Source organism: Anabrus simplex, chromosome 2, assembly GCF_040414725.1.
Source record: "Anabrus simplex isolate iqAnaSimp1 chromosome 2, ASM4041472v1, whole genome shotgun sequence".
NCBI classification, from domain to species: Eukaryota; Metazoa; Arthropoda; class Insecta; order Orthoptera; family Tettigoniidae; genus Anabrus; species Anabrus simplex.
Window position 1 is genome coordinate 1,198,583,929 of NC_090266.1, and position 25,518 is coordinate 1,198,609,446.

Consider the following 25,518-nt stretch of genomic DNA (forward strand, 5'->3'; position numbering starts at 1 on the left):
CACATAAATGGGATTGCAAATAAAGGTTATGAGGGTGTTTAGGGGTTATAGTAAGAATGTAAAGGAGAGGGCATATAGGTCTCTGGTAAGACTCTAACTAGAATGTTTCCAGTGTATGGGACCCTCACCAGGATTACTTGATTCAAGAACTGGAAAAGATCCAAAGAAAAGTAGCTCGATTTGTTCTGGGTGATTTCCGACAAAAGAGTAGTGTTACAAAAATTTTGCTAAGTTTGGTCTGGGAAGAACTGAGAGAAAGAAGACAAGCTGCTCGACTACATGGTATGTAAGAAGTTATTATATTAATAAAAACCACCTTTCCAATACACAATAGTCCTTTATATTTAGGATAAAACCATTAATAGATATTGCAAGTAGGACATGTTTCGCTCATTCTTAGTGAGCATCATTAGCTAGAGATAACTTAATCCATGGTGGGTCAGGCCCCTGATCCTGGTATATATAACGAAATACGTCTAATATTACATTGATAAAATACGAATTTTAACAATTTAAATAACTGTTTTTAATCACAAACAGTCTAATGCCATTGAGCGACGATTATTATGGTCATTGATTTATACGAACAATTAATCACTATTTATTATAGTAACATTTTCATGTCATTCATTCCACTTACATTTTAAGCAATTTTAATGATCAATATATGTTTTAATAGACATAATATAATCTTATTGATTATTTTTAAATTGTTAAAATTCATATTTTATCAATGTAATATTAGACTTTTTTTCATTATATATACCGGGACAGGGCCCTGACCCACCATGGATTAAGTTATCTCTAGCTGATGATGCTCACTAAGAATGAGCGAAACATGTCCTACTTGTAATATATATTAATGGTTTTATCCTAAATATAAAGGACTATTGTGTATTGGATAGGTGGTTTTTATTAATATAATAACTTCTTATTCTGAAATCCAATACGGTTTTATAATGAGATTCATAACTTGTAATACGTGGTATGTTCCGAGCTGTCAGCGGAGAGATGGCGTGGAACGACATTAGTAGACAAATAAGTTTGAGTGGCGTCTTTAAAAGTAGGAAAAATCACAATATGAAGATAAAGTTGGAATTCAAGAGGACAAACTGGGGCAAATATTCATTTATAGGAAGAGGAGTTAGGGATTGGAATAACTTACCAAAGGAAATGTTCAATAAATTTCCAATTTCTTTGAAATCATTTAAGAAAAGGCTAGGAAAACAACAGATAGGGAATCTGCCACCTGGGCGACTGCCCTAAATGCAGATCAGTATTGACTGATTGATTGATTCCACACCATCTCTCCACTGACAGCTCGCAACATACCACTTACATGTCCCAATTTTAGTGTCAAGTAATAAACATTCTTAAGAATGTATTGTATTGAATAGGTTGACCATTTACTTCTTCTTCTTATTCTTTCCCTTTGTGCCGTCGTCAGTTTGGTTCGGCATGAGAGGACTGACAGTCACAACAACTTGAGATATGTGCAGACCCACTCATCGTAGGAGGAGGGCAGTGATAGCGGCAGTGTTGGAGCAGCCGCTATCCCATGGGAAGAACGGTCTACCACGTCCCTAGTCTAGCGTCTTCGGCTGCCCTCAGTTCTGTCTAGGGACTACTCTACAATACCTCTGGACAAATTTTAATCCCGACGACGAGGCCCAGACTCTGCAACATTTTTGTAATGCTACTCCTTTGTCGAAAATCACGCAGAACAAATCGAGCTGCTTTTCTTTGGATTTTATCCAGTTTTTGAATCAAGTAATCTTGGTGAGGGTCTCATACACTGGAACCATACTCTAGTTGGGGGTCTTACCAGAGATATGCCCTCTCCTTTACATCCTTACTACAACCCTTAAATACCCTCATAAGAGAGATGCTCACTGTGTTTTACAAAGAACGATGCCGTAAGCGGATTGGTGGAGAACATTTCTTTAGGCAAAATGAGCTTACTATGTTACTTCAAGGTGCGCAATTCAAACTGACAAATTTGCCTATTTGTTGAGTCAGAGAGCAAGGCACTGCCTGCTGCTGTCCTTCAAGTAAGGTAAAAGAATTGTGGTGTGTGACAGACTGAGAGATAATGCTCGGTGCAAATGCATAAGTCTCCTCATCCGACTTGCGCGGTATTGTCTTTGTCTCTTACAGGCAATATCCACAGTTTGCTTATGAAGAGCGCAGGGATACGCACACACGCCAATTAAGACACACTTCAGTCAAGGAATTCATCCAACTGTTTCTCCTCTTGTCTGTCGGTCTCAATAGTGCTCTTTACTATTTAAAACATGCAAAGATGACATGCTGCTTGTCATTTAAATGCAACATTGTAAACGGAACAAAATATCGAACCAAAGCAGCAATACATCCAATGGTTTAATTATAGTAAATGTTCAATACGCCTCTCCCGCCCTACTACTTCGATGCACTATTCAGAATGGTGTATTAGTGACCTTGCGACTCTGTTCAGGACGTGTGGTGTATGACGAACGACCTAGATAGCTGCCTTGATTCTTGCTACAAGTTCTCTCATGTGGGATTCATGGACACGTAAAGTGTCCACGTAACCCCACAAGAAAAAGTGGAGTTAAAGTGGCCCATCACAATCTACCCATCTCCCTGGATGATGATCATTTAAATGCTGCGTGATACGACGAGTGAAATGTGGTGGAGCGCCATCATGACACAAGCCACATTTGCTGCCGTAAGCCCAGAGGAACGTCATCTTCCAATAAACCAGGCAGTGATTCTAGCAAGAAATGGCAGCGTTCTTCAATGTTCAGGAAAGGAGGAAGGACATACAGCACAAGTAAATAGTCGCCAATAATTCTGGCCAAAAAATTGATACTAAACTGATGCTGAAATGTGCACACTACTGAGCGAGTGGCTGTGCAATTTAGGTCACAGAGCTGTCAGCCTGCATTCAGGAGATATTGGGTTCAAACCCCAGTGTCGGCAGACCTATCTGTTCGCAAGAAATCAGCTTCATTTCCCATATCAAATCTTGTTTATAATAAATCAATAAAAGTAAATTTCTACCTTTTTGATACCACCTATATTTGCTTGAAGCAAATTAATTATTTATAGTACACTACCTGATGTACCCGTGCTTCGCTATGGAATTATACATTGTATACAGAATTCTAGGTTAGGTAGTGTACACGTTGTGACCAAGATTGTATTAAATTGCATAGCTCTTAACGTTACCCTAGAAACACGACAGCGAAGTCACCAAACATCTTTTCTTATATGAAGACTGAGTTAGGGAATTTTCACTGTAATGGTAGACCTTCTCGCCTACCATCAGCCACGATCAAGTTGGGAAGTTTTCATTATAATGGCAGACACGCACTCTCCACCTGCCTCTTTACATCCTCAGAAAGACTGTCTTAGTGGTTTTCCCAACTGAAATCAGCATGATGCCAGTAGGAATGTCGCGATGAAAAGCAATGCTATCATACGAAATACTCGACCAAATGAAAAACCACACATTTTCCCACTTTTCACAAACAGTACTGCGCTGTCGATCTAACAGTCCCAAGTTCCAGAGCTGGAATGACCAGGCAGCAGACAGCCTAGAGCCGTGAACACTCCTCTGCTATTATTCCATTAAGTGTACACGCAGCTCATTCCAATCAGCGCCTCAGAGTAGAGAACGAATAACTGTGTTATGTACCAGCAGTATCAGAAAATGTATGAACCAGAGGAATGGCCTGCTAAAGAAGAATGTTATCTAACTCCCCAGCTTTCCCGCCAATATTCAGGCAGGCTGTTATACTTGGTACGCAGCAGTAATTCCATCTATCGGAGGTGAGTGGCAGCATAAGAGACAAAGAATATCACAATAAACAATGGTCAATGTAATGTTATTGTTGATCAATTTTATGAGCCTTTGATGGCCTTCATACTTAGTTTTCTTCCGACTCTGAAATACTACTCTTATCACAGTGGTTAGGTAAAACTGAATAAAACATAAATGATCGGAAATTGTATTCTCTATTACTTTTGTTATGTAATACTTTTTGATAGGACCAATAACATAGGAATTTAAAAATTAAATTTTAGGCACCTTCCCCTGAACTACCATTTCATTCAGGGTGAATAAAATTGTTTATGGCTCAGACTGTAGTTTCTTGTTTTCCGACTCTATTTACCGATTTTCATTAAATTCTGTTTACCCGGTTGATACGGACTTAAAAACAGAAATACAAATTCATGAATATCTCTGTTATAGCCAGTATGGTAAAAATGTATATGACATAAATGATCAAAAATTTAACTCCATATAACTTTAGTTATATAGTATTTATCGATAGCAACACTAATAACATAATTATTTGAGAATTAAATTTTAGGCCTTCCCGTAAACTACCATTTTGCTCAGCATGAATAAAATGATTTATAGCCTAGATTGTAGTAGCTCACTCCCCAGCTTTACATACCAATTTTCATTAAATTATCTTGAGCCGTCTTCATGTGATGCGCATACATACATACGCACACAGACTCAGACAGACAGAAATTACAGAAAATTAAAAAGTATATTTCCTTGTTGCTGTGGACATCACCAATACAGAAATACCATTCTTTTTAAATTCTGAGCAATGTACAGACAAAACTCTTATTTTATATATATAGATGTTTCATTCCTTGGGAACATCTTAAGCTATGTTACATTGCATAGGTGAAATTACAAAGAATTTTTCATTTCAAAAGACATCTTAAAAAGTACCTTGATATGCTTAAAAACTATATGAATTTAAAAAAGATAAAAATAATTAAAATCTGTGAGAAGAGTTGAGTGGGGGAGTGAAATGGGAAGGCAAAATGGATCTTCTTATAGTCTAACCTATTTTAAAACAATTTCTATTCACTTGAACAGATGTTAAAAAATTTTTGGTTTCCAGCACTTTTGTTCACTGTGATGTGTATGTTTCCTAGTTGTAAATATGAACCTAGAACCTAGGGTTATCTAAATTGAGGGCAATGCCTAAGGTACATAAACAAGGCATACCCATTAGACCGGTTGTAAACTTTAGAAGTAGTCCTACATTTAAAATGGACAAATTTATAAGCACGTTTTTAATGTAGATACTAGTTCTACAAGGGTTGGACAAACAAACAAACAAACAAACAAATAAATAAACAAAGAAACAAACACACACACACACACACACACACACACTAGTCTTTGCAATACTATAGATATTTGTAATAGGACAAAACATGTAAGTTTATCGGAACAATATTATCCATAGCTTCGATGTTAAGGATATGTACTTGAACATCCCGATTACAGAAACTATCATCATTGTTAAGGATAACTTAATATATACAGCCCAATGAGTAAAGTAGAAATAGATGAATTCATCAACTTATTAACGTTCACATTAGAAAACAACTGTTTTACTTTTAATAACAAGCATACAAACAAGTTAAAGGGTTGGCCATGGGATCACCAGCGTCTGGTATATTTGCAGACAAATATATGGACCATATGGAATCTAATAAAATAGTAGACAAAATGAAAGGATTGGATTTATGGTTGAGGTTTGTTGATGATACGTTCGTTATCATTAACAAACAGGAGCTCAAACCAAACAAGCTGTTAGACCAGTTAAATTACTTAGATAAATTAAACGTGAGGAACTTCATCTTATTTGCCCGTATTGAACTGAGATCACAATTAAAATAATTTTTTAAATTTTAATTGTGTACTTAGATAAACATATAATGTTTACAATCGAATCGGAGGACAATAAAACTCTGAACTATCTAAACGTAGCAGTAACTAGAAATAATAAAAACCTGGTTTACCAAGTATTCAGAAAGCCTACACATACAGATGTTATAATCAGGAAAGACTCGAACCACCCAGTACAACACAAGAAAGAGGCATTTTACAGCATGATCAATAGAGCAGTAAATATACCACTAGATAAAATAAAGAGATAAACATCATCTACGATATTGCCAGAAGAAATGGTTACCCTAAGAGTTATGTCAAAACGATAAAGAGTAAGGTCATGAATAAATCAAACACTTTACTTGTAGATAGGAAAGAAAAGAAGAACTTTGCTACATTTACTTATATTAATAAACAATCATACAGCTTGGTTAAACTCTTTAGAAAATACAATATCCACGTATCCTTTAGAACAGGCATCATCAATCAAGAGCGAAATCCCTTCAGAGCCAGTTTGCTCCCCGCTCTCGAGGAAAGAGAGCAGCTTAGCGAGGAAGTAGGGGAAGTGCATGACGTAGTACACACTGCAGGTCAGTGGCGCAAAGCTATAGCACATCTTTCTGGACAGGTTAGATTGCGACACAATACATGTGAACTCATGAGAGGTGACACTAGCGTGTTTCCGTCTTCATCCTCAAACCACATGACGTTCAACTCTAGTTGGTTAGTGTCGCATTTACTATGGAAGAGATTTCAGCACAGCGTATGCCATTGACGCCAACAAGTTTCAAACCTTCTTGCGAAGAAGAGTATTTAATAGTGCAAGAAAATAACACAGCAAAATATGTAATATGTAATAAAATATGGAATTACATTTAAAGAAACATTAGAAGAATATAAAGAGGTTTCAATGTCACTATGAGAGTAGGTTTCACAATATTCAGGCGTTAGAAAAGGATCTGCAGGTGTTCAGTATTCCCTTCTTAGTGGATGTGCAAACTGTTAGACCAGAACTGCAGCTAGAACTGATTGACATACAGTGCGATACTCAAATGAAAGATAGCTTTGCAAACACAAACAGTTTGACTGAATTTTATGTTTGTTTTACACAGGAGAGATTTCATAGTGAATACACATTTAATACTCAAATTGTAAGTATATTCGGATTAACTTATTTATGTGAACATATGTTTTCATTAATGAAGATTTGTAAATCTAGACACAGAAGTAGGCTCATCGATGAAAACTTAAAATGTGTTTTGCGACTTGCCAGTGTGCAAGCGATAGTACCAAACACTGACACACTGCTTTCTAAATGAGCCCAGAGGTCCCATGAAGGAGGAGTACACGACTGATATGTTTCAGTTCATGTGTTTAATTTGTTGTCATAGTCATAAATGCCATACAAATACTGAAATGTATGTTAATGATAGTGCAAGGAATATGTACAAATCACATAATTGTATTTTCTTTCGGTAAATGTACCTGTCCCAAAGCTTCAGTTAATCGTGAAAATGTATTTATTCAGGAAATATTGCACACTGCTGTATATTTCCTTTGTCAGTGAATAATTTTCTTGTCCTGTTATACTTCATAATCTGTGTCCTGTTCGTCTCATATGATTCATGCTGCAAATTATTATTATTATTACTATAAAAGCTGTTGTTCATATGGTAACATTTCCGAGCGGCAGGTAGAGTACGGTCACGGTGTGCAACTTGCCTGTCCGCTGCTCTCTTGTCACGTGACCAACACCCGTCCAGAGCGGAGCAAGTAACACCGGCTCACTAGAGCAACTATGTGATGACATCTGCTTTAGAACATATAATAATAATAATAATAATAATAATAATAATAATAATAATAATAATAATAATAATAATAATAATAATAATAATAATAATAATAATAATAATAAATTTTTTATTCAATTTGAACAGCGTGAACACCAACAGTATTTTCAGTAAGTTGGGAGTAAACAAACTGTCAAGTCAAGACTGCGAAAAAAGTATGTAGGACAGTTGGGAAGAAGTGTGTTTGTATGCTATAAAGAGCATGTGAACGCAAAAAAAGATTCCAGATACTCTGCCATGTGCGAACATATGTATGGTTTTATTACACCCGTTAAATAAAGGTAAACAAATTAATGCCCTTGAGAAGTTAGAAATTTACAAGTTACAAAAATTTGATAATGAAAATAGCCTTAATGAACATATTGGTGATCCAATATTCTAGAAAGAGGGAAAAACAGAATGATGGTTAGAACGTAGGGGGGGGGGGGGGGGGGGGGCGGAACATAACGGTAACAATACGTAGATGGTACTCTCCACCCCTCCTTCCCTCCGCCGCACCTCCCACTGCAACTCCACAATCTGTCGTCGAACAATTTCAGTTGCCTTTATTTCCCTCTGACAGTTGCATGTCAGCCTTGCGCATCCACTTGTTTTATAACGCTGGTAAGTTTTAATAAACTTTTTTCACACTGTACTCTCATTTTGTTTACATTACACTCTCGCACTTGCATTGTCTATTTTACCTCTCCTTTTTACAGACCATATAAAGTTCATGTCAACCTGGCTGCATAAAGACCTATTAACTGAGGGGTTTTACACCATTTTATAGTATTTTAAATATCATCCTACTCAAATTTTAAAGGGAGTGTTGGATCAATAAGAATACAGCGAAGTCACATCACAACAGTAGTGAAGCTGTTTTAGTCCGAGTTAAAAAATAAATGTGACGGAAAGGAAGACTGTAAAAGTAGGACTATTAAGCAGTATAATATGGTTGATAGACCAGCATGAGGGAGTTAAAAATGATCAGGTTTGGTGGAAAATTGTAAATAAAAATGTACACAGCCCATGGGATGGGTTCCAAACAATGGTTGAGGAGTGTAAAAACAGGTACATACCTTTAAAGGTACCATAACTGAAGTACAGGTTTGATTACTGTGTACCAAGCCAGTTGGCCGTGCGGTTAGGGGCGCGCAGCTGTGACCTTGCATCCAGGAGATACTGGGTTCGAGCCCCACTGCCGGCAACCCTGAAGATGATTTTCCATTTTCACACCAGGCAAATGCTGGGGCTGTACATTAACTAAGGTCATGGCCGCATCCTTCCCACTCTTAGTCGTTTCCTATCCCATCCTCGCCATAAGACCTATCTGTGTTGGTGCAACGTAAAGCCAATTCTAAAAATAAAAATATTACTGTGTGCATGCTAAATAGGGTTGCCAAGTCTCCCTTACTTTACAGAGTCTCCCGTATTTTACCCACGTTTTCGCCAGGTCTCCTGTATTTCATGTCTTTTACCGTATTTGACGTATTTGATAATGTTTTTCCTCGTGTTTCATAAAGTTTCATTTATTTACGCTAACATTTCCGTAACATTCAAATAATTTTGTTCCCAAATCAACAATTGATACTGTACTTGGAGGTACACCTCAATGCCGCGCATTTAAAACTAGCGCCTGAATGAACTCCTCTATTGGTGAAACTGTGAAACTGAAACTACACCAACTTGGATCTTTAATCAGAAAATGTCACCACCTAAATATTGAGTAATTTTGTTATTGTGAAGTTTCCTGAACTGACTAGTTTGGTTTGCTATCCATCAAGAAGTTTGGACATTCTTCCACAGATGACACTACTAAAAACTATGATCATGCACCCTGGTGCGAGGTGTAAGAACTTATAATTCAAAGAAGTTTTGTATTCATAAGTTTTTTTTTTTTTTTTTTTTTTTACTGATTGATGTTCATTTATTTTTGGGTTGGCAATATTTCCTTTTTATTTCTGCCAGTTTTGAATCTAGCCAATCCCTAATTTCTGCAATTAATTTTCCACCTATCACCGGCTTCTTCTTCGATTCTGTGTGTAACTTTGAAATTAACCAATAAACTTGAGAGGGTGTGGCTAGTTTAATCTTGAATGGTCTCGAACCTTCCCTGAGGATTTATAAACTGCAGATTTTCATGTTTCTTTGCCAATTGATCGTCATCTTACCGAGTGTGTGTGTCAAAGCAGGAGGCGGGCAGCCTTTTCATCAGCAGCTAGAACTGCTACCAGGTATGGCCACATAATTCCATCTTTCTTGTTGCAGCTACCTGCGCAATTTAATCCGAGGAAAAGGTCCGATTTGTTAACTATGTAACTTTCTTTTCTAAAAATGTAACTTTCTGCCAGCAAATGTAAAAACTTCATAAATTTTTAACTGTAAATCGGGGATAAAGAGTGATGTACCATCTCGAGCTCCCCTTCATCTTGGTTTGAGGTGACTACGTTTTTGTAACTGTTTTTCTTCCTTTCCGTAATGCATTAATTTATCCTTATAAGAGTCACCTCAGTAGTTTGGGAATAGCCCCTGTTTCATCGGCCTAGTGCCCTTTAGGTTTTAAGTGTTCATATCTAGGAGTGCAAGTATTCGCCTCCATTCATTTTGTATTCAGGCCATTAATTTAACCTGTTATTCTTATCTCACGAAGGCCTAGTAGGTTGGGTATTTAATACCCCTGTAAAAATAAGTTCCATTCTTAAATAGTGCCTTGAGAGGCCTGTAATTGTAAGATGAGGTTGCCTCGAGTAGGCTGGGAAAACTGAGAGCCTGTTCGCTCTTTTTTCAAAGTTTTGTAAGATTTATGAATGCCTCTTGAAGGCTAGATGTTGTAATTTTGGGAGCAAGTGCTCTTTGAATTAGGGGATTTCTGCACTTGTATAAATTTGTGCTCTTTTGTAAATTTGAGCTAGGAGCTCAGGAAATGTAAAGCGAGGGCTTGAAGCCCAGGGTTTGTTAAGGCCACTAATCTTGTCTTTTCCTACTAGACTTGTTTGTGATTATCACTGTACCTGATGTTATTTTTATGATGAAAAATTATTAAGTTTGAAATTCTGAAAATATAACCTTCAGTTTAAGTTTTAAATTAATTATGATTTGGTAGTTAGACCCATTCCAGCCCGCACCTTCTTTAACCTCTTTCTGCTCCGGGTAACCCGATAACAGATATTTCCAGTTTATCATCTGAGAATTTTCTCTTTTTCATGTTGGCAAGCTTGAAGCTTCCGTGATGAGACTTTCGTCTTATGTTTTGGTAGCATGTAGACGTGCAGCTCGATCTCAGTTCAGTGTACAGTTTATATTGTATTAGTACATGGGTAGGGAAAGTGACAACGAGGATCATTCAAAGACACCACCAAAGAAGAAGGCTCACTATATGTGAATGTATCTGCCCAATTTGGAAAAAAATTATTTTTGGGTGTATGTATGTATGTTCAGTCCGTCAGCGATGCAGCTGGTGGGATCCTCAACAGCTCTGCTATCAGCTGTCATAGATGCCTAGGCATCACTGAAGAGGCGTACTAGGAAAATGAGGAGTGAGGTAGTTTCCCGTTGCTTTCCTCACCGAGCCAGAGTTGCTATTACATATCAGTCTGCCAAGCCCACTGAAATGCATACACCAACCGACCCTACGAGCAACATTTTCACACCATTCATAGCAGGGACTGGCTGCATAAGGAATGGCGTTACTTTTTTTTTTTGCTAGGGGCTTTACGTCGCACCGACACAGATAGATCTTATGGCGACGATAGGATGGGAAAGGCCTAGGAGTTGGAAGGAAGCGGCCGTGGCCTGAATTAAGGTACAGCCCCAGCATTTGCCTGGTGTGAAAATGGGAAACCACGGAAAACCATCTTCAGGGCTGCCGATAGTGGGATTCGAACCTACTATCTCCCGGATGCAAGCTCACAGCCGCGCGCCTCTACGCGCACGGCCAACTCGCCTGGTAATGGCGTTACTAGCATCGCTCATACCTCAGTCACTTTCATATTGTCAAAGCCAAGGATAAGACAGAGACAGATCTATGAAAGTAACAAAATTGCTCTAGCCTATACCAGCAGACTGTAAACACTAGGTCTTGCCAGCAAAGGCATATTTTTGGGTGGGATCATTAAAAAAAGCATAAAGCTTGTTCTTTATGCAGAAAGAAATTCAGCATAGCAGATAGAGGGGCAAGATAATGTTTGCAGCATCCATCAACTACAGGTAAATTAATAATTTATTACATTGGTAGATTGGTAGAATGCATCAATTATTAATTTTTTAGTTAAATCCTAGACCTAGGCCTATATTAAAAAAGTAAAAGAATTTATGAAAGCCTGTAAGTTAAAACAAATGAGTAATATTACATCCTTAACATTTGTAGGTCAAAGAAACAAAGAATGAGATGCAAAGAGAAGCAGTAATATCTCCAAATTTTTTAATACTGGCAGCACATCACCATTAAGTGACAAAATCATGACTGCTAAAGCAACTAAAATCTACCAAACTATGAAGCATAATTTAAGCTATAACAGCATGGAGTGTGGAAATAAACTATTTAAAGAAATATTCAGCAATTCTGATGTAGGTTGTAAAGTGACATGTGGTCATACAAAAGTGGAACTGACAGTAAAGAGCGTAAAGGATTTTGAGAACATTCTTAGCAATCCTTTTACGTTAAAAACATTCTTTCATTAGCAACAGATGCTTCAAATTGCAGAAACTGAAAAATGTTCCCCATTGTGATAAGATATTTTGAACCTTTGGAAGGAGTCCAAAATAAACTCGTGAATTTCACTGAACAGACAAGACTGCAAATGGTATATATAATCTACTTAAGTGTTCAATTCAAGGCTATGGTTTGAGTCTTGATAAAGTATCTTCACTATGTGCAGATAATGAAAATCCACAGCCTGTTTCCAGTCATTGGACCGGGTCAGGAATGGAATGAATGAGGCCCCCATCTAGCGGCGAGGATAGGTATTGTGCTGGCTGCCGAAGCCTGTCACACTCCTCTGGAGCAATGATTAATGACAGACAGATGAAATGAAATTATATTGGAGATTGTTGCTCGAATGAAAGGCGACAGTGAAAATCGGAGTACCTGGAGAAAAACCTGTCCCTCCTCCGCTTTGTCCAGCACAATCCCGCATGGAGTGACCAGGATTTGAGCCACGGAACCCAGTGGTGAGAGGACAGCGTTCTGCCGCCTGAGCTCCAATCACGTTTTACATAATGGATGTAAACATGCATGTGAGTCATTGAATGTGGATACTGAATCAATAATATTAAAACTGTATGGTCACTTTGCATGTTCAGCCAAAATATGAGATATAATACAGTCACTTACTTACATAATAAATAATACATAAATTCTTCTTTCTTCTTTTCCTGCCGCTTTTCCCACACCTGTGGGGTCGCGGGTGCGAACTGTGTCGCACATGTGGATTTGGCCCTGTTTTACGGCCGGATGTCCTTCCTGACGCCAACAGATAGGTCTTATGGCGATGATGGGATAGGACAGGCCTAGGAGTTGGAAGGAAGCGGCCGTGGCCTTAAGGTACAGCCCCAGCATTTGCCTGGTGTGAAAATGGGAAACCACGGAAAACCATCTTCAGGGCTGCCGACAGTGGGGCTCGAACCCACGATCTCCCGGATGCAAGCTCACAGCCACGCGCCTCTACACGCATGGCCATCTCGCCCGGTGCGTTCTGTTTTAAGTAGCATCCAAATCACTGGGACCTGACTTACCATTTCAAAACATTCCACATGCATTGGCTAGAATTGGCAGGACAGTATGTAGACAGTGCTGTGCAAAGAAAGCAGGTAGCAAATATCTGAATATTCAAGTGCTTGACTGGGTAAATCATAACACAGTTGCAAAATTTTTCTACGACTTGTTGACTTCCCTGTAGCCAGATGAGCTAAATAAGACAATGTATTATTTCTCAGTGATGGTGTTCCATGTACAGTTAAAGCAAAAGCTATGTTGAAATTTCTTTATCCCAAATTAATACATTAAGACTTGACTTGTTCATAATTAACATTGTGTCACTGAAATTCACCTCCTTCCTGGTTTTAAAATTTTCTTTTCAATTTTTTTTTTTTCCTAGTGGCTTTACATTGCACTGAAACAGATAAGTCTTATGATGATGATGGGATAGGAAAGGCCTAGGAGTTGGAAGGAAGCGGCCGTGGCCTTAATTAAGGTCCAGCCCCAGCAATTGCCTGGTGTGAAAATGGGAAATCAAGGAAAACTACCTTCAGGGCTGCTGACAGTGGGAATGGAACCCACCATCTTCCGGATGCAAGCTCACAGCCGCTGGCCTCCAACCGCACGGCCAACTTGCCCGGTCATTTCAATTTATTGGGTGTGGCAATTGATGTGGTTCTGTCCCATTATTACAGCTGGTTACCCTCCCAGACACCAACCCTATGTGCAGGGATGTATTCACTATTGCATGTTCCAGTGATGGTTGATAGTGTGTTGGCCGGGCTGAGTGGCTCAGTTGGTTGAGGCGCTGGCCTTCTAAACCCAACTTGGCAAGTTCGATCCTGGCTCAGTCCGGTGGTATTTGAAGGTGCACAAATACGTCAGCCTCGTGTCGGTAGATTTACTGGCACGTAAAAGAACTTCTGCGGGACAAAATTCCGGCACCTCAGCATCTCCGAAAACCGTAAAAGTAAAGCAAATAGCATTATTATTATTATTATGATAGTGTGTTGTATGTAAATGAAGAGAAGTGCATGAAGACAAACGCAAAAACCCAGTCCCCGAGCCGAAAGAATTAACTATATGCAGTTAAAATCCTCAGCCCAGCCAGGAATTGAACTCGGGACCTTTGAACCAAAAGCCAGTTTGGTGACCATTCAGACAAAGAGCCAACCCTCCTGATCATTATCATGATCATTAAGGCATCAAGCCTATATGGTCTGACAACACTGTTAGCTGGTTTGAATCCTGTTGGATGAAAAGCTTTTCACCATCAGAATGTTGGCCAGCAGTTAGGAGAGGTAAGAGCCTGGGTTCAATTCCAAATTTCTCTGCAGTGTTCATATGGAGTGAGGGCACATGATGCTGCTGACGGTAATTCATCCATCAAATGGGGATGTTAAGTACTGAGCAGACCCCTTGGTGTTATCCAACAGGTGTATACTATCTGCTGACACCGGTTTCACTCTCTCCCAATCTCATTATCATTGTCACTACCACTCACTTTCACGTGCAGGTCGCCTATGGGCATCAACTACAGATATGCAGCAAACCTCTCCAGAGGCTATATGACATTACATCACCACCAAAGAACTAGACACAGTGTAGATGAAACTATCAGAACAAAATATAAAAACACTCATCTTGTCTCCAATGTGAAGAAAGTATCTCAGTAATCAGGAGGTAGTGGGTTTGAACCCCACTGTCAGCAGCCCTGAAGATGGTTTTCCGTGGTTTCCATTTTCACACCAGGCAAATGCTGGGGCTGTACCTTAACTAAGGCCACGGCTGCTTCCTTCCCACTGCTAGCCCTTTTCTATCTCGTCACCATAAGACCTATCTGTGTCGGTGCTACATAAAGCAACTTGTAAAAAGAAAGGATCTATGAAGGTGCTACACAGAGTTCAAAAATTTGTGAACTATTTCCAACTTTTCATTACCTCTGAGCCAGTTTTAACTCATAGGGATATATGGTTAGAAGATGTGTCATCCTACATAAGACATTTCACTGAAGTTGAAACTGTGTTAGATTCATTAATAGCTCAATAACTTTTCTCTTAGGATGTCAATGACAAAAATCCACTTTTCTAAATGACCACAAATTACAACACAGTTGGAAGCTCAAAATAATTTCCTAAAGTACTCACTTTCTCTGTACAAATTTCAAATCTATCATCTTCCAAAGCTCACGGTATTCCTAAAAAATGCATTTGATAAGCTTAGTCAGGTACTGAAAAGTTCTGGATGCAATACAATCTATTAAATTATCTGTCAGATGAAAAAACTGAAGAGGAATTCACCGAAGAAAAATTGCTGTGCTCTTTACATGCACTTGTGATACACAATATAGAAAGGACACTTTCACTGTACGAAACATTAGATGTAGGAGCTTCACACAAGAAAATCTCAAGTCAATTTTCTTACATAATTTAACAGCTACCACTAGGATATGATTTTTCACAAAACAAATAGCTTATTTGATTTTTGTTCATCCTCTTAGAGAAGTTGCAAAAGATCATCAGGCCTAATTGTTATCTACTTCCAATCATTAAGAATTTCCTTAGAGACAACTGGGTAGAGATTAGTGATGGCATCACCAAGTCATATCCGATATTTCAAACCATCGGCGTCCTTCAAGGCGACCCCCTGGCCCATTGCTTTTCATTGCCGCCACAGCTGACATTGTACAAAGAGAAGATTCAGAAAATGTCAATATTCTCATGTATGCAGATGACATGGTTCTGACGTCAACTTCTCAGTTGGATTTGCAGACTACTTTTAATTACGTTATGAAATGGGCAGAAGAGAATCAGCTGAGGTTAAATGAAAATAAGATTGTCTCTTTGACCTTCAGAAAAGGAGGAAAACTGGGAACATTCTTAATCAATGACCAGCAACTGAAGTCAGTCACAAATTTTAAGTACATAGGAGTCACTTTTCAAACACCGGGTAACGTGTTCTCTTTACATGTAAAAGACCGACTAAATGCTGCCATAAAATCCATTAACGACATCAGATCTTTGAGCCATCTCTCACTTTCATGTGCCATCGAGTTATTTCATCTTAAGGTTAGTCCTGTAGCCACCTATGGATTAGAAAATATATGGATATATCTTGGAAAGAGGCAATTACATAGTATAGAGAAGGTGAAAGCATTCTATTTAAAGAAAGTGCTTTGCCTATCAAAGTACACTCCATCACGCCTCGTATACCAACTGTTGAGGGAATTATTCTTTGTGGAAGAGTTGCGTTTGAAACTACTGGTCCCGGCCACCCCAGCATACAAGGAACTCCTACAAAAGCTTCAAAAAAAAAGGGACAGCATATGGTGGGACTTTTACCAATGTGATACAATGATCAACCGCAACTGGACTCAGGGAGGCTATGAGTTGAGACACGTTGTGACCAGACTCTTAGTCCATGGGTTTCACCAACGCCTGTGTATTAAAGCGAGTTTCCATGAGCCAAGTCCGGACTGCAGATGCATAAAATGCGGCGAACTTTGTGAACGCTATCACGTACTTAAGTGTAAACTAAGAATAGAATCCTCAAAAAAATTCTGTACAGACGACTGCTCATAAGAATTTTGTCCATAAACATTTGTGCGCAATAAAACATTTATTTTTTGTTCATTTGTATTTCAACATTTTATACGTTTTTGTGCATATTTGCATATTTTACTATTTGATTGTGCACATAAAGCTGGATTTATGTAATAACTATTAAGGAGAAATTTGACAAGATGAAGAAATCATAATTCTGAGATTTGCAGAACACAGTCACTATAGTTAGCAGATGATTTGAAAGAGTTTCAGAATGTCATGGACACAGTTTTGAAGGAAGAGTCTAAGATACAATAGCAATTTAGACAAAATAATCATTGGGATTGGGATTAAAATAGCAGGAGAAGTTATCGTTCTACAATGCGATTTTATTTTACGTAAATAAATATCACACGAGAACACGTTCACTTCCTTGTATAAATTACTTTATTTACACTGTACGTCACGACACGTAATTATACACAGCAGCAAATGACACTACAGCACTCAATAGCGGAGTACCCTGAAGTAGATTTTGACAAGTACACATATCAACAACACTGACTCGTGCACTATAACATGCACTCTCTTGAATTCACCGACTCCGCCTCGGAGCCGAACAGTTACTCGCAGTCCATCACTTGCCTGAGTCCTAAGAACTAAGAACTGACTTCACTGACTGACAGCTCGATATATCTGCTATTCGATCAACCATCAAGAATTATCGACTTCTGGAAGAGTTCTTACAACACTCTAATGGAACACACTCAAAACATCGATCGACCAGCTAGTCGAATGGAGTACTCCAGTAATGGATCCAACTCGAACTTTCGTTTTCTGTTTACTAATACACATAGAAATTTCTCCAACATTCCTAATGTCTCTCCATGTACCTGGATAATAAAACCTTACAGTAAGTTTCCAGAATCCTTCATATATACCAAATTATAGTACAATAAGTCTAACATACGAACATTATGGAATTTTCTACCGCTTTCGACTGTATAGATTTTGAGGTTAAACTTTCACACAATACGTATTTGAGGTTATTCAAATTTATACTACATATTTACAGGGAAACCATGTACTAGTCGTGTTTAACATTTAATAAAAAATAATTTAGCATTAAATAAACTATAATTAAAATATATTAAACATAATAATTGAAGGTTTTACACCAGTTACAATGTCGTACGTACAACAAAGTTAAAGAATTCCATTGTTTCTAAAGTAAGGCTATTAGTTTTAACTGATACATGCAAAATACTAAGAAAAGCTTTATATGAGGGTTGTAAATAAAGTAGTGGCAATATTGATACAATGCAATATTTAATGAACCAGCAAGTGCAACTGTATTACATTCCTTCAATATATTCACCTGCAAAGTCTAGTATCGTTTGCCAAATGTTGGGAAGCTGTAGGGGACCACTGGCAAGGCATTCTCTGCTGATGACAGCGACCAAGAGCCCTACTGCGCGGAGTACAGATGCCACGTCAGGAAATTGGAAGCCTCGGAGGGATCCTTCAACTTTGGAAACATGTCAAAGTCACAAAGACTCGTGTCTGGTGAACACAGAGGGTGATCTAAGACCTTCCATTATCACCGTTGCAATAAGAGCTTGACATTGTTTGTGACATGACAAAATGCATTGTCATGCAACACGATAGGGCGATCGTCTCGCAATAAACGTGGATGCCTGCGCCGCATAGCCGGATGCAGATGTCGCTCCAGAAATCGGCAATGGTAGTCACTATTGACGGTTTGTCCCTCAGGCACAGCACATGTAAGAATAACACCCTCATAGTCCTACACCACAATCAGCATAAGCTTCACCCGACCGGGTTCCTGTTGAAATTTCTGTGGACAGGTTCACCTCGGTGATGCCATTCATTCGATTGACGCTTTGGCTCACATACAGTTCTCATCAATGGTGACAATACGTTGCAGAGATACGTCTCCTTCGCTGCGGTATCTGTCCAGGTGGATGCCAGCCAGTGCCTTTTCTGTACATAGGCGAGTTGATGTAGAACCCAACAGGATGCAATTTTTCTCACTTTAAGACAGTTCATTAGTATGTGCCACACCGTTTGATGTCTGAGACCAACCTCGACGGATAATTCCTGGACAGTCCATTGATGGTCTGCAGAAAGGAGACCACTCATGATGTCAATCTGATCTTGAGGAATGGACAGCCGACCTGTGTGGTGCAAATCCGCAGTCTCATTCCAACCCGCACAAAATGCCTTGACCCATTGTGCAACTGTCCCATATGGTTACACATTCTCGTCACAGGCTTCACAGAATCCTTGATAACATTCTAATGAATTTTTGCCATGGGCAACTTCGATTTTAATCCACGAACGCTTATCACCTTTTGAAAACATGCTTTTGAGTGGTGAAGTCGACACTCTTCACTTCAATGCCACACAGCAACAACACTCCCAACTGGATGTCTATCAAATGCACACTACACATCGACAACAGCACCACCTGACCGCTCTCATATCCTATTTCACATGCCCTCTTCCTGTGAGTGCCCGGACTATGTTGCCACTACTTTATTTACAGCCCTCGTATGAACACACAAAGCAAATTTGCTAACAACATGTGTATAAGGATATTAGAAATTATGTTATACAATGACTGAAATGTCGCGCTGATACTGGAAGTAAAACCGGAGCTAGTAGTATGGCAAAAATAATGAGATAAGGAGCAGAATAATAGTGAAACTTAAAATGAGTAGACTGAATAACAAAGGTTATGGGTGGAAGTTACACGTCTGGAGCTCTGATGAAAAGGACAGCTAGACTGGTGGTTTACACGTTAAGGTTCCCAGGACTTTAGGAAGAGCAGAAGGTGAGAATTGTAGAGAACGTTAGCAATTTAGACAGAATTATAATAACTGGTGATCGAGATTAAAATAGCAGAAGTTATAGAATTCTGTTGTTTCTAAAATAAGACTATTAGTAGAAGTGGAGCAATCAGAAGAGGATAGTAAGACATAGAATTAATTTGAAAACAAATTACTCAAACACAATATGTAATTCTTACCATTTTAAAAAGCCAAGTGATGCAGTAAGAAATCATGAACAAATTTTTCTAGCTTACTTTTGTTTTAAATCTGACTTCAGATGTCCCCATCAGTTTAACAATCAAATGGACAATACCAAAAGAGTTGAACAGTGATTCCTTTATCCATGGGCCACCCTAGTACAGCTGTCCAGGGAGATCACAGGATTCAGGATTGAGGGTCACCTTTTCAATTCTTTTGTCTTATATTTCTTTTTATTCCCTTTTGCCTTATCATATAACATTCTTTTCAAATACACGTAGAACTTTGTGATATGCAAACCGTTTTCAAATCACAACTTACCGATTTTCCATTACAGCTATTCATTTTGGGCTCTTGAGACTGCCAAAGCCTGCAAAGTATCATATAACCAAATATAAGCCCTGTATTGAATAGATGGCACAGGTTTCCATGGCTGAAAGGAACATAATCTTTACTTTGCGATGCCTGAAATACCTATATCTCAATACAGGGTATAAATAAGACATAATTCCAGAATAAATATTTTCAGAACACGCAACTTCACCTGAACTGCTGTTATAGCCCTTTTCTCTCTCAAGGTACATGACCTTGATTCTTGTCTCTCTTAAGGCCCATAACCTTGGTCCTTGAGCCCTTGAATCATCATCATCATCATCATCATCACCATCATCATCATCATTTCTCTTTCAGTACCAAACAAAAACTTTATGTAATTTTCTCAAGGAATTAAGTACAGTACTGAAAATACTTTTCTGAAAGTGCCCATGATGCATAGGTTCTAGTCATCTTCTATCTATTACCTTTTAAAGACAAGGTTCTTCACGCTAATACATTTAATCTCGGAACCTCAGCAAGTATCTGGTGACATGAAAAATGCTACTATCACCACCATATTAAAGAAAGGTGATTGCAGTATATGTGTCAATTATCACAGCATATCCCTGCCATCCATAGCTGGCAAATTTATTGCAAGGATTCTACTTAACCGTCTCCAGATTCTCCCCGAGCCTCAGTGTACTTTATGTGCTTCAAGAGGCACAATTGATATGATCTTCTGTGCACAGCAACTCGAAGAAATCTGCAGAGAACAAAAGCAACCCCTCTATTTAGTCTTTTATGATTTGGAAAAGGCCTCTGACTTGGTCCTGAGTTTCTGCCTGCCATGTGGGCAGTGTTGAGATGCTTTGGTTGGCCTGAACACTGCTGGCCTGGTTCGAGCACTCCATGACAGTATGTCTGGTCAGGTTCTCCGTTAGAAAAACATCTCTGATGCTTTTTCCTATCATACATGGATTGAAGAAAGAGTGTGTGCCTGCCCCAAAACTCTTTGCTCTGTGTGTGGCTGCTATGTTTCATGATTCAACATGTACTAACACCTCTGGCATTGATTTAAGGTATCATCTTGATGAAATTCTCTTCAACTTGAGGAGACTTCGTTCATGTCCCTTAATTCATGTGACCAGAATAAACGGAACTGCAGTATGTTGATGATAATGCCCTCATCTTCTTTTAGCCCTGAGGAACTGCAGCAGTCAGTCAAAAGTTTGAAGAGCACACAATATGATCATTTTTACCTCACCATCAATGCACAAAATACCAAGATTCTTGCCCAATCTGTCCCAGGGACTAGCCTTGCAGAGTTCAATCAATCAATCAATCAATCAATCAATCAATCAATCAATCAATCAATCAATCAATCAATCAATCAATCAATCAATCAATCAATCAATCAATCACTACTGATCTGCATTTAGGGCAGTCACCCAGGTGGCAGATTCCCTATCTGTTGTTTTCCTAGTCTTTTCTTAAATCATTCTGGAAGAGGTAGAACCCTTCTCACACCTTAGCAGATGGATGTGGAAAAACAGACTTCTTGCTGCTCATTTAACATTTGTTTGGCTATTCAAGCGGGTCTTTAGGAATAAGACCTAACAGTTCATACCACACTCATGGTCTATAAACCAGTCATCGTCATAGCATTACTCTATCAATGTGAAACCTGGACCCTGTACCGCTATGACATCAAGAAACTTGAATGTTTTCATCAGCAGAAACTTCGTTTAGTCTTAAATACCAAATGGGAGAGCCATGTCTCTAACCTTGCTGTTCTTCAGAAGGCATGCAGGAACAGTGTAGAAGCCTCCATCAATGGCCATTGGATTTGGTGGACTGTGCATGTGTTCCATATGAGCGACATCAGGCTACCTCACTAATTCTTGTATGGTGAAATTTCCTCAGTCACAAGAACCGGTTGTGCCCATTTGAATCATTATAAAGACCAGATTAAACAAATCATGAAGGTCACAAACACCAAAATATCTATCCTCAATCCCTGGGAAACACTTACCAACGATTGCTTACTTTGGCACCTAACCACCTCTAGTGGTTTTGAACTGTTCGAGCAAGAGCGTCACAGGCATGAAGATGTTCAATGACAGGTATGCATACTCCATCAGATGCAGCCTCGACGTCCCCCATCCATCAAGTGCAATCTGTGTGGATGCAAGTTTCACACTAGAATTCGCTTGTTCACTCATCAGAAGTACAAGCCCAAACAGCATTAATTACTAGTGGACTATAAACAGGAGAATTTGTATACTCTGAAACAAGTAGCGCATTGAATCCATTGAATCATCATTGCTTAGTCATTCCTTAGGTCCTCTTCTGATGACTTGCTATGTATAGCCCATCATTTACTTAAGTCCACGTTGGAAACACTATCCAAACTAGGGACGCCGGCTGTTATCTGAATATCCTTGTCTCCAAAACACTAAGCTGACATTCTCCCGCTTATGTAGTCGGACAACAATCTGTACTGAAGCGTGCAATAAAATGTACAGCAATGAAATCTTCCATTTTTACTGTCTTTTATCTGGCAATCTTAAGTAATACCTCTCGTCATCTGCCAACTGATTCAGGCAACATTAATCCTTCTCTTCACCTCTTTGAAAACTTGGCTATTGTCAGCAATTTTAAACCCAAGATATTTAAACTCTACTACTTATGGCATGTCCTAGCCATCAACTTGGATTGTTCCGATTTCTTATGAGTATGGAGTCATGTATTCGGTTTCTTCTTTTGTTCGGACACATGCCCTATGTCGCTGATCAGCAAGTCCTTTCTTGAGTTTAGTATTAGAGATTATACTTGATTTATGTGGATGACACATCATCAGTAAAGAGAAAGGTCTTGGATAAATGACAATGTCCAACACACGGAAGTTTAGTAATGTAACATCAATCATGCTTTTATCAGTTTTATTTCTTCGGTTCATGGTATGGGTTAATGTAGTCCAGTCCTTGTTTGTGAACCAAGGGCAACATCTGAGTGGCCTAGTAAGTGGTCCTGTGAGTAGGAATACCAGTTGTGGAACAGGAGTGGGCATCTTGGACACATGCCGAGTCATTGCACTCCTTGCGCTCCAACAGCTAGGACTACACATTCCACTGTTGGTCTCCAAAAAGTAAGAGGAGAGAATCTCACTGTGACTATGTGTAAGTACGGTAGCATCCAACTTCATAGGAAATTTACAGAGAATGCTCAGAATGCCTTAAGCAAACCTCAGGAATGACAGAATCCTACTAACATATGACAAACCAGGGACTTCTTGGAAACAACTTGGTGAATGAAATGAAAATTGATGGAGGGCTATCAATGTTAATGGGGCTTATGGAATGAAGAAAGCAGAACCAACTGAGTCAGCAGAGTATGCATCTAGATGTTTTAGGAGTTAATGATGTTCAGGTAAGAAAGATAGTGAGGAAGAGATAGGAAATTATAAGGTGTTCTTAACAGGTATCAAAAGAGGTAGGGCAGAGTGTGAGATGGGAATGATTATGATGATAGCACACAACATAGTTTCTATTATGCATTAAATTTTTTTTTTTTGCTAGGGGCTTTACGTCGCACCGACACATGCATTAAAATGAATGAATCGTGTGGATTGATTTAGCGGTTGGAGGAATTAGAATGAGAATCGTCTCAGTGTATTCACCATGGGAGGGAGAAGATAAGCATGAATTAGGCAAGTTTTATGAAGGTCTAAGTGATATTGTAGTCAGGATCAACAGCAAAGATCCCCATGTGGATGGGAGCGGTTAGAATAACACTCACAGTATTGACTGCCTGCCGTAAAAGGCAACTGAAAGGACCACAGGGACTCTTAACTTGGGAGTGTGGTTTGGAAACCACGGGACCCTCAAATGAGTGTAAGGCTCCTTACTTTCATCTATTAACCGAGCTCATAGCTGCAGTCGCTTAAGTGCAGCCTGTATCCAGTATTCGGGAGATAGTGGGTTCGAATCCCACTGTTGGCCATCCTGAAGATGGCTTTCTGTGGTTTCCCATTTTCACACCAGACAAATGCTGGGGCTGTACCTTAATTAATGCCATGGCCACTTCCTTCCCACTCCTAGCCCTTTCCTATCCCATCATCGCAATAAGACCTATCTGTGTCAGTGCGACAAAGAAGCAACTTGTTAAAAAAAAATTCATCCTATCAGACCTCACTTAGTCAGTACTTGTTCTTTTCTGACCTGATGGTATTACATGTGGAGGCCTAAGGAGTCTTTCATTTTCATGCCCTTCGTGCCTCTTGCCTTTATTTGGTGAATATGTTCATTTTTCAAAGTGTCGGACCCCTTCTATATTTTCCCTCTGAATAGTGTTAATAGAGGTTGGTAGCCCAGTTGTACTTCCTCTTAAAACAGTAATCACCACCACTCAACAGCAAGGATAAGATTGTGCTAGTGAGTAATTTCAATGCAAGAACTAGAAATAGATTTGAAGGATATCAGAAGGTGATAGGTAAATGTGAGGAAGATATGGAAGCTAATAGGAATAAGAAGGAAGCATTTAGTTGACTTTTGTGCCAGTAGGGTATTTGCAATTACAAATTCATTCTTCAAGCAAAACTACACGTGGGAAGGTAGGGACACAAGATTCATAGTAGAATATATTGTAACTGGTTTTGAATGCAAGAAATCTGTTAGGAATGTATGGGTTTTCTGGGGATTTTTTGATGATACAGACTACTATCTCATCTGCAGTGAATCATACAACATCAGAGACATTCACATAGTTGGGCCATCTTGTAGCAAGTGTTTAAAATGTTCAAAACAATACACCGCCAACTGTGAGATACCAAATGCATGAAACATTAAAACATGTGACATTCATCGGCACGTGGCAATTCTTGTCTACAACTGCGAGGACAGACTGTTAACGCACAGCATTTCCATAATATTTTGGAACACAATCTGAGGCAGTGTTGCAAAGAAAGCAGTAACACTTCCTGCAGAATACTCCCATCATGTTCCAGGATAATGCTTGGGTTGCAAAGTGCTTTTCTACGCACCATATTCGCTGGTCTTAAGCCCCTGTGATTATGATTTGATACCAAAGTTGAAGGAACCACTTTGTGACATTTGCTTAAGGACTGTTTTTTTTTTTTTTTTTCCTAGTTGTTTTACGTCGCACCGACACAGATAGGTCTTACGGCGATGATGGGACAGGAAAGGGCTAGGAGTGGGAAGGAAGCGGCCATGGCCTTAATTAAGGCACAGCCCCAGCATCTGCCTGGTGTGAAAATGGGAAACCACGGAAAACCATTTTCAGGGCTGCTGACAGTGGGGCTCGAACCCACCATCGCCCGAATACTGGATACTGGCAGCACTTAAGCGACTGCAACTATCGAGCTCGGTGC

The 25,518-nt window shown here is 39.1% G+C and overlaps 1 protein-coding gene across 6 annotated transcripts in view; it reads right to left on the reverse strand.

The window, feature by feature from the left end:
* Positions 1-25,518, reverse strand: part of Cp110 (Centriolar coiled coil protein 110kDa) — a 446,477-nt gene that overhangs the window by 24,246 nt on the left and 396,713 nt on the right. The window contains exon 20 of one of the 6 annotated variants that reach the window (XM_068226430.1): positions 20,136-20,184. The exons of the other annotated variants lie outside the window; for them this stretch is intronic. Within the exon in view, the coding sequence (XP_068082531.1) occupies positions 20,156-20,184 (29 nt within the window). The 3' untranslated portion in view covers positions 20,136-20,155. The remainder of the gene's footprint in view (positions 1-20,135; positions 20,185-25,518) is intronic. 6 annotated transcript variants of the gene reach the window in all.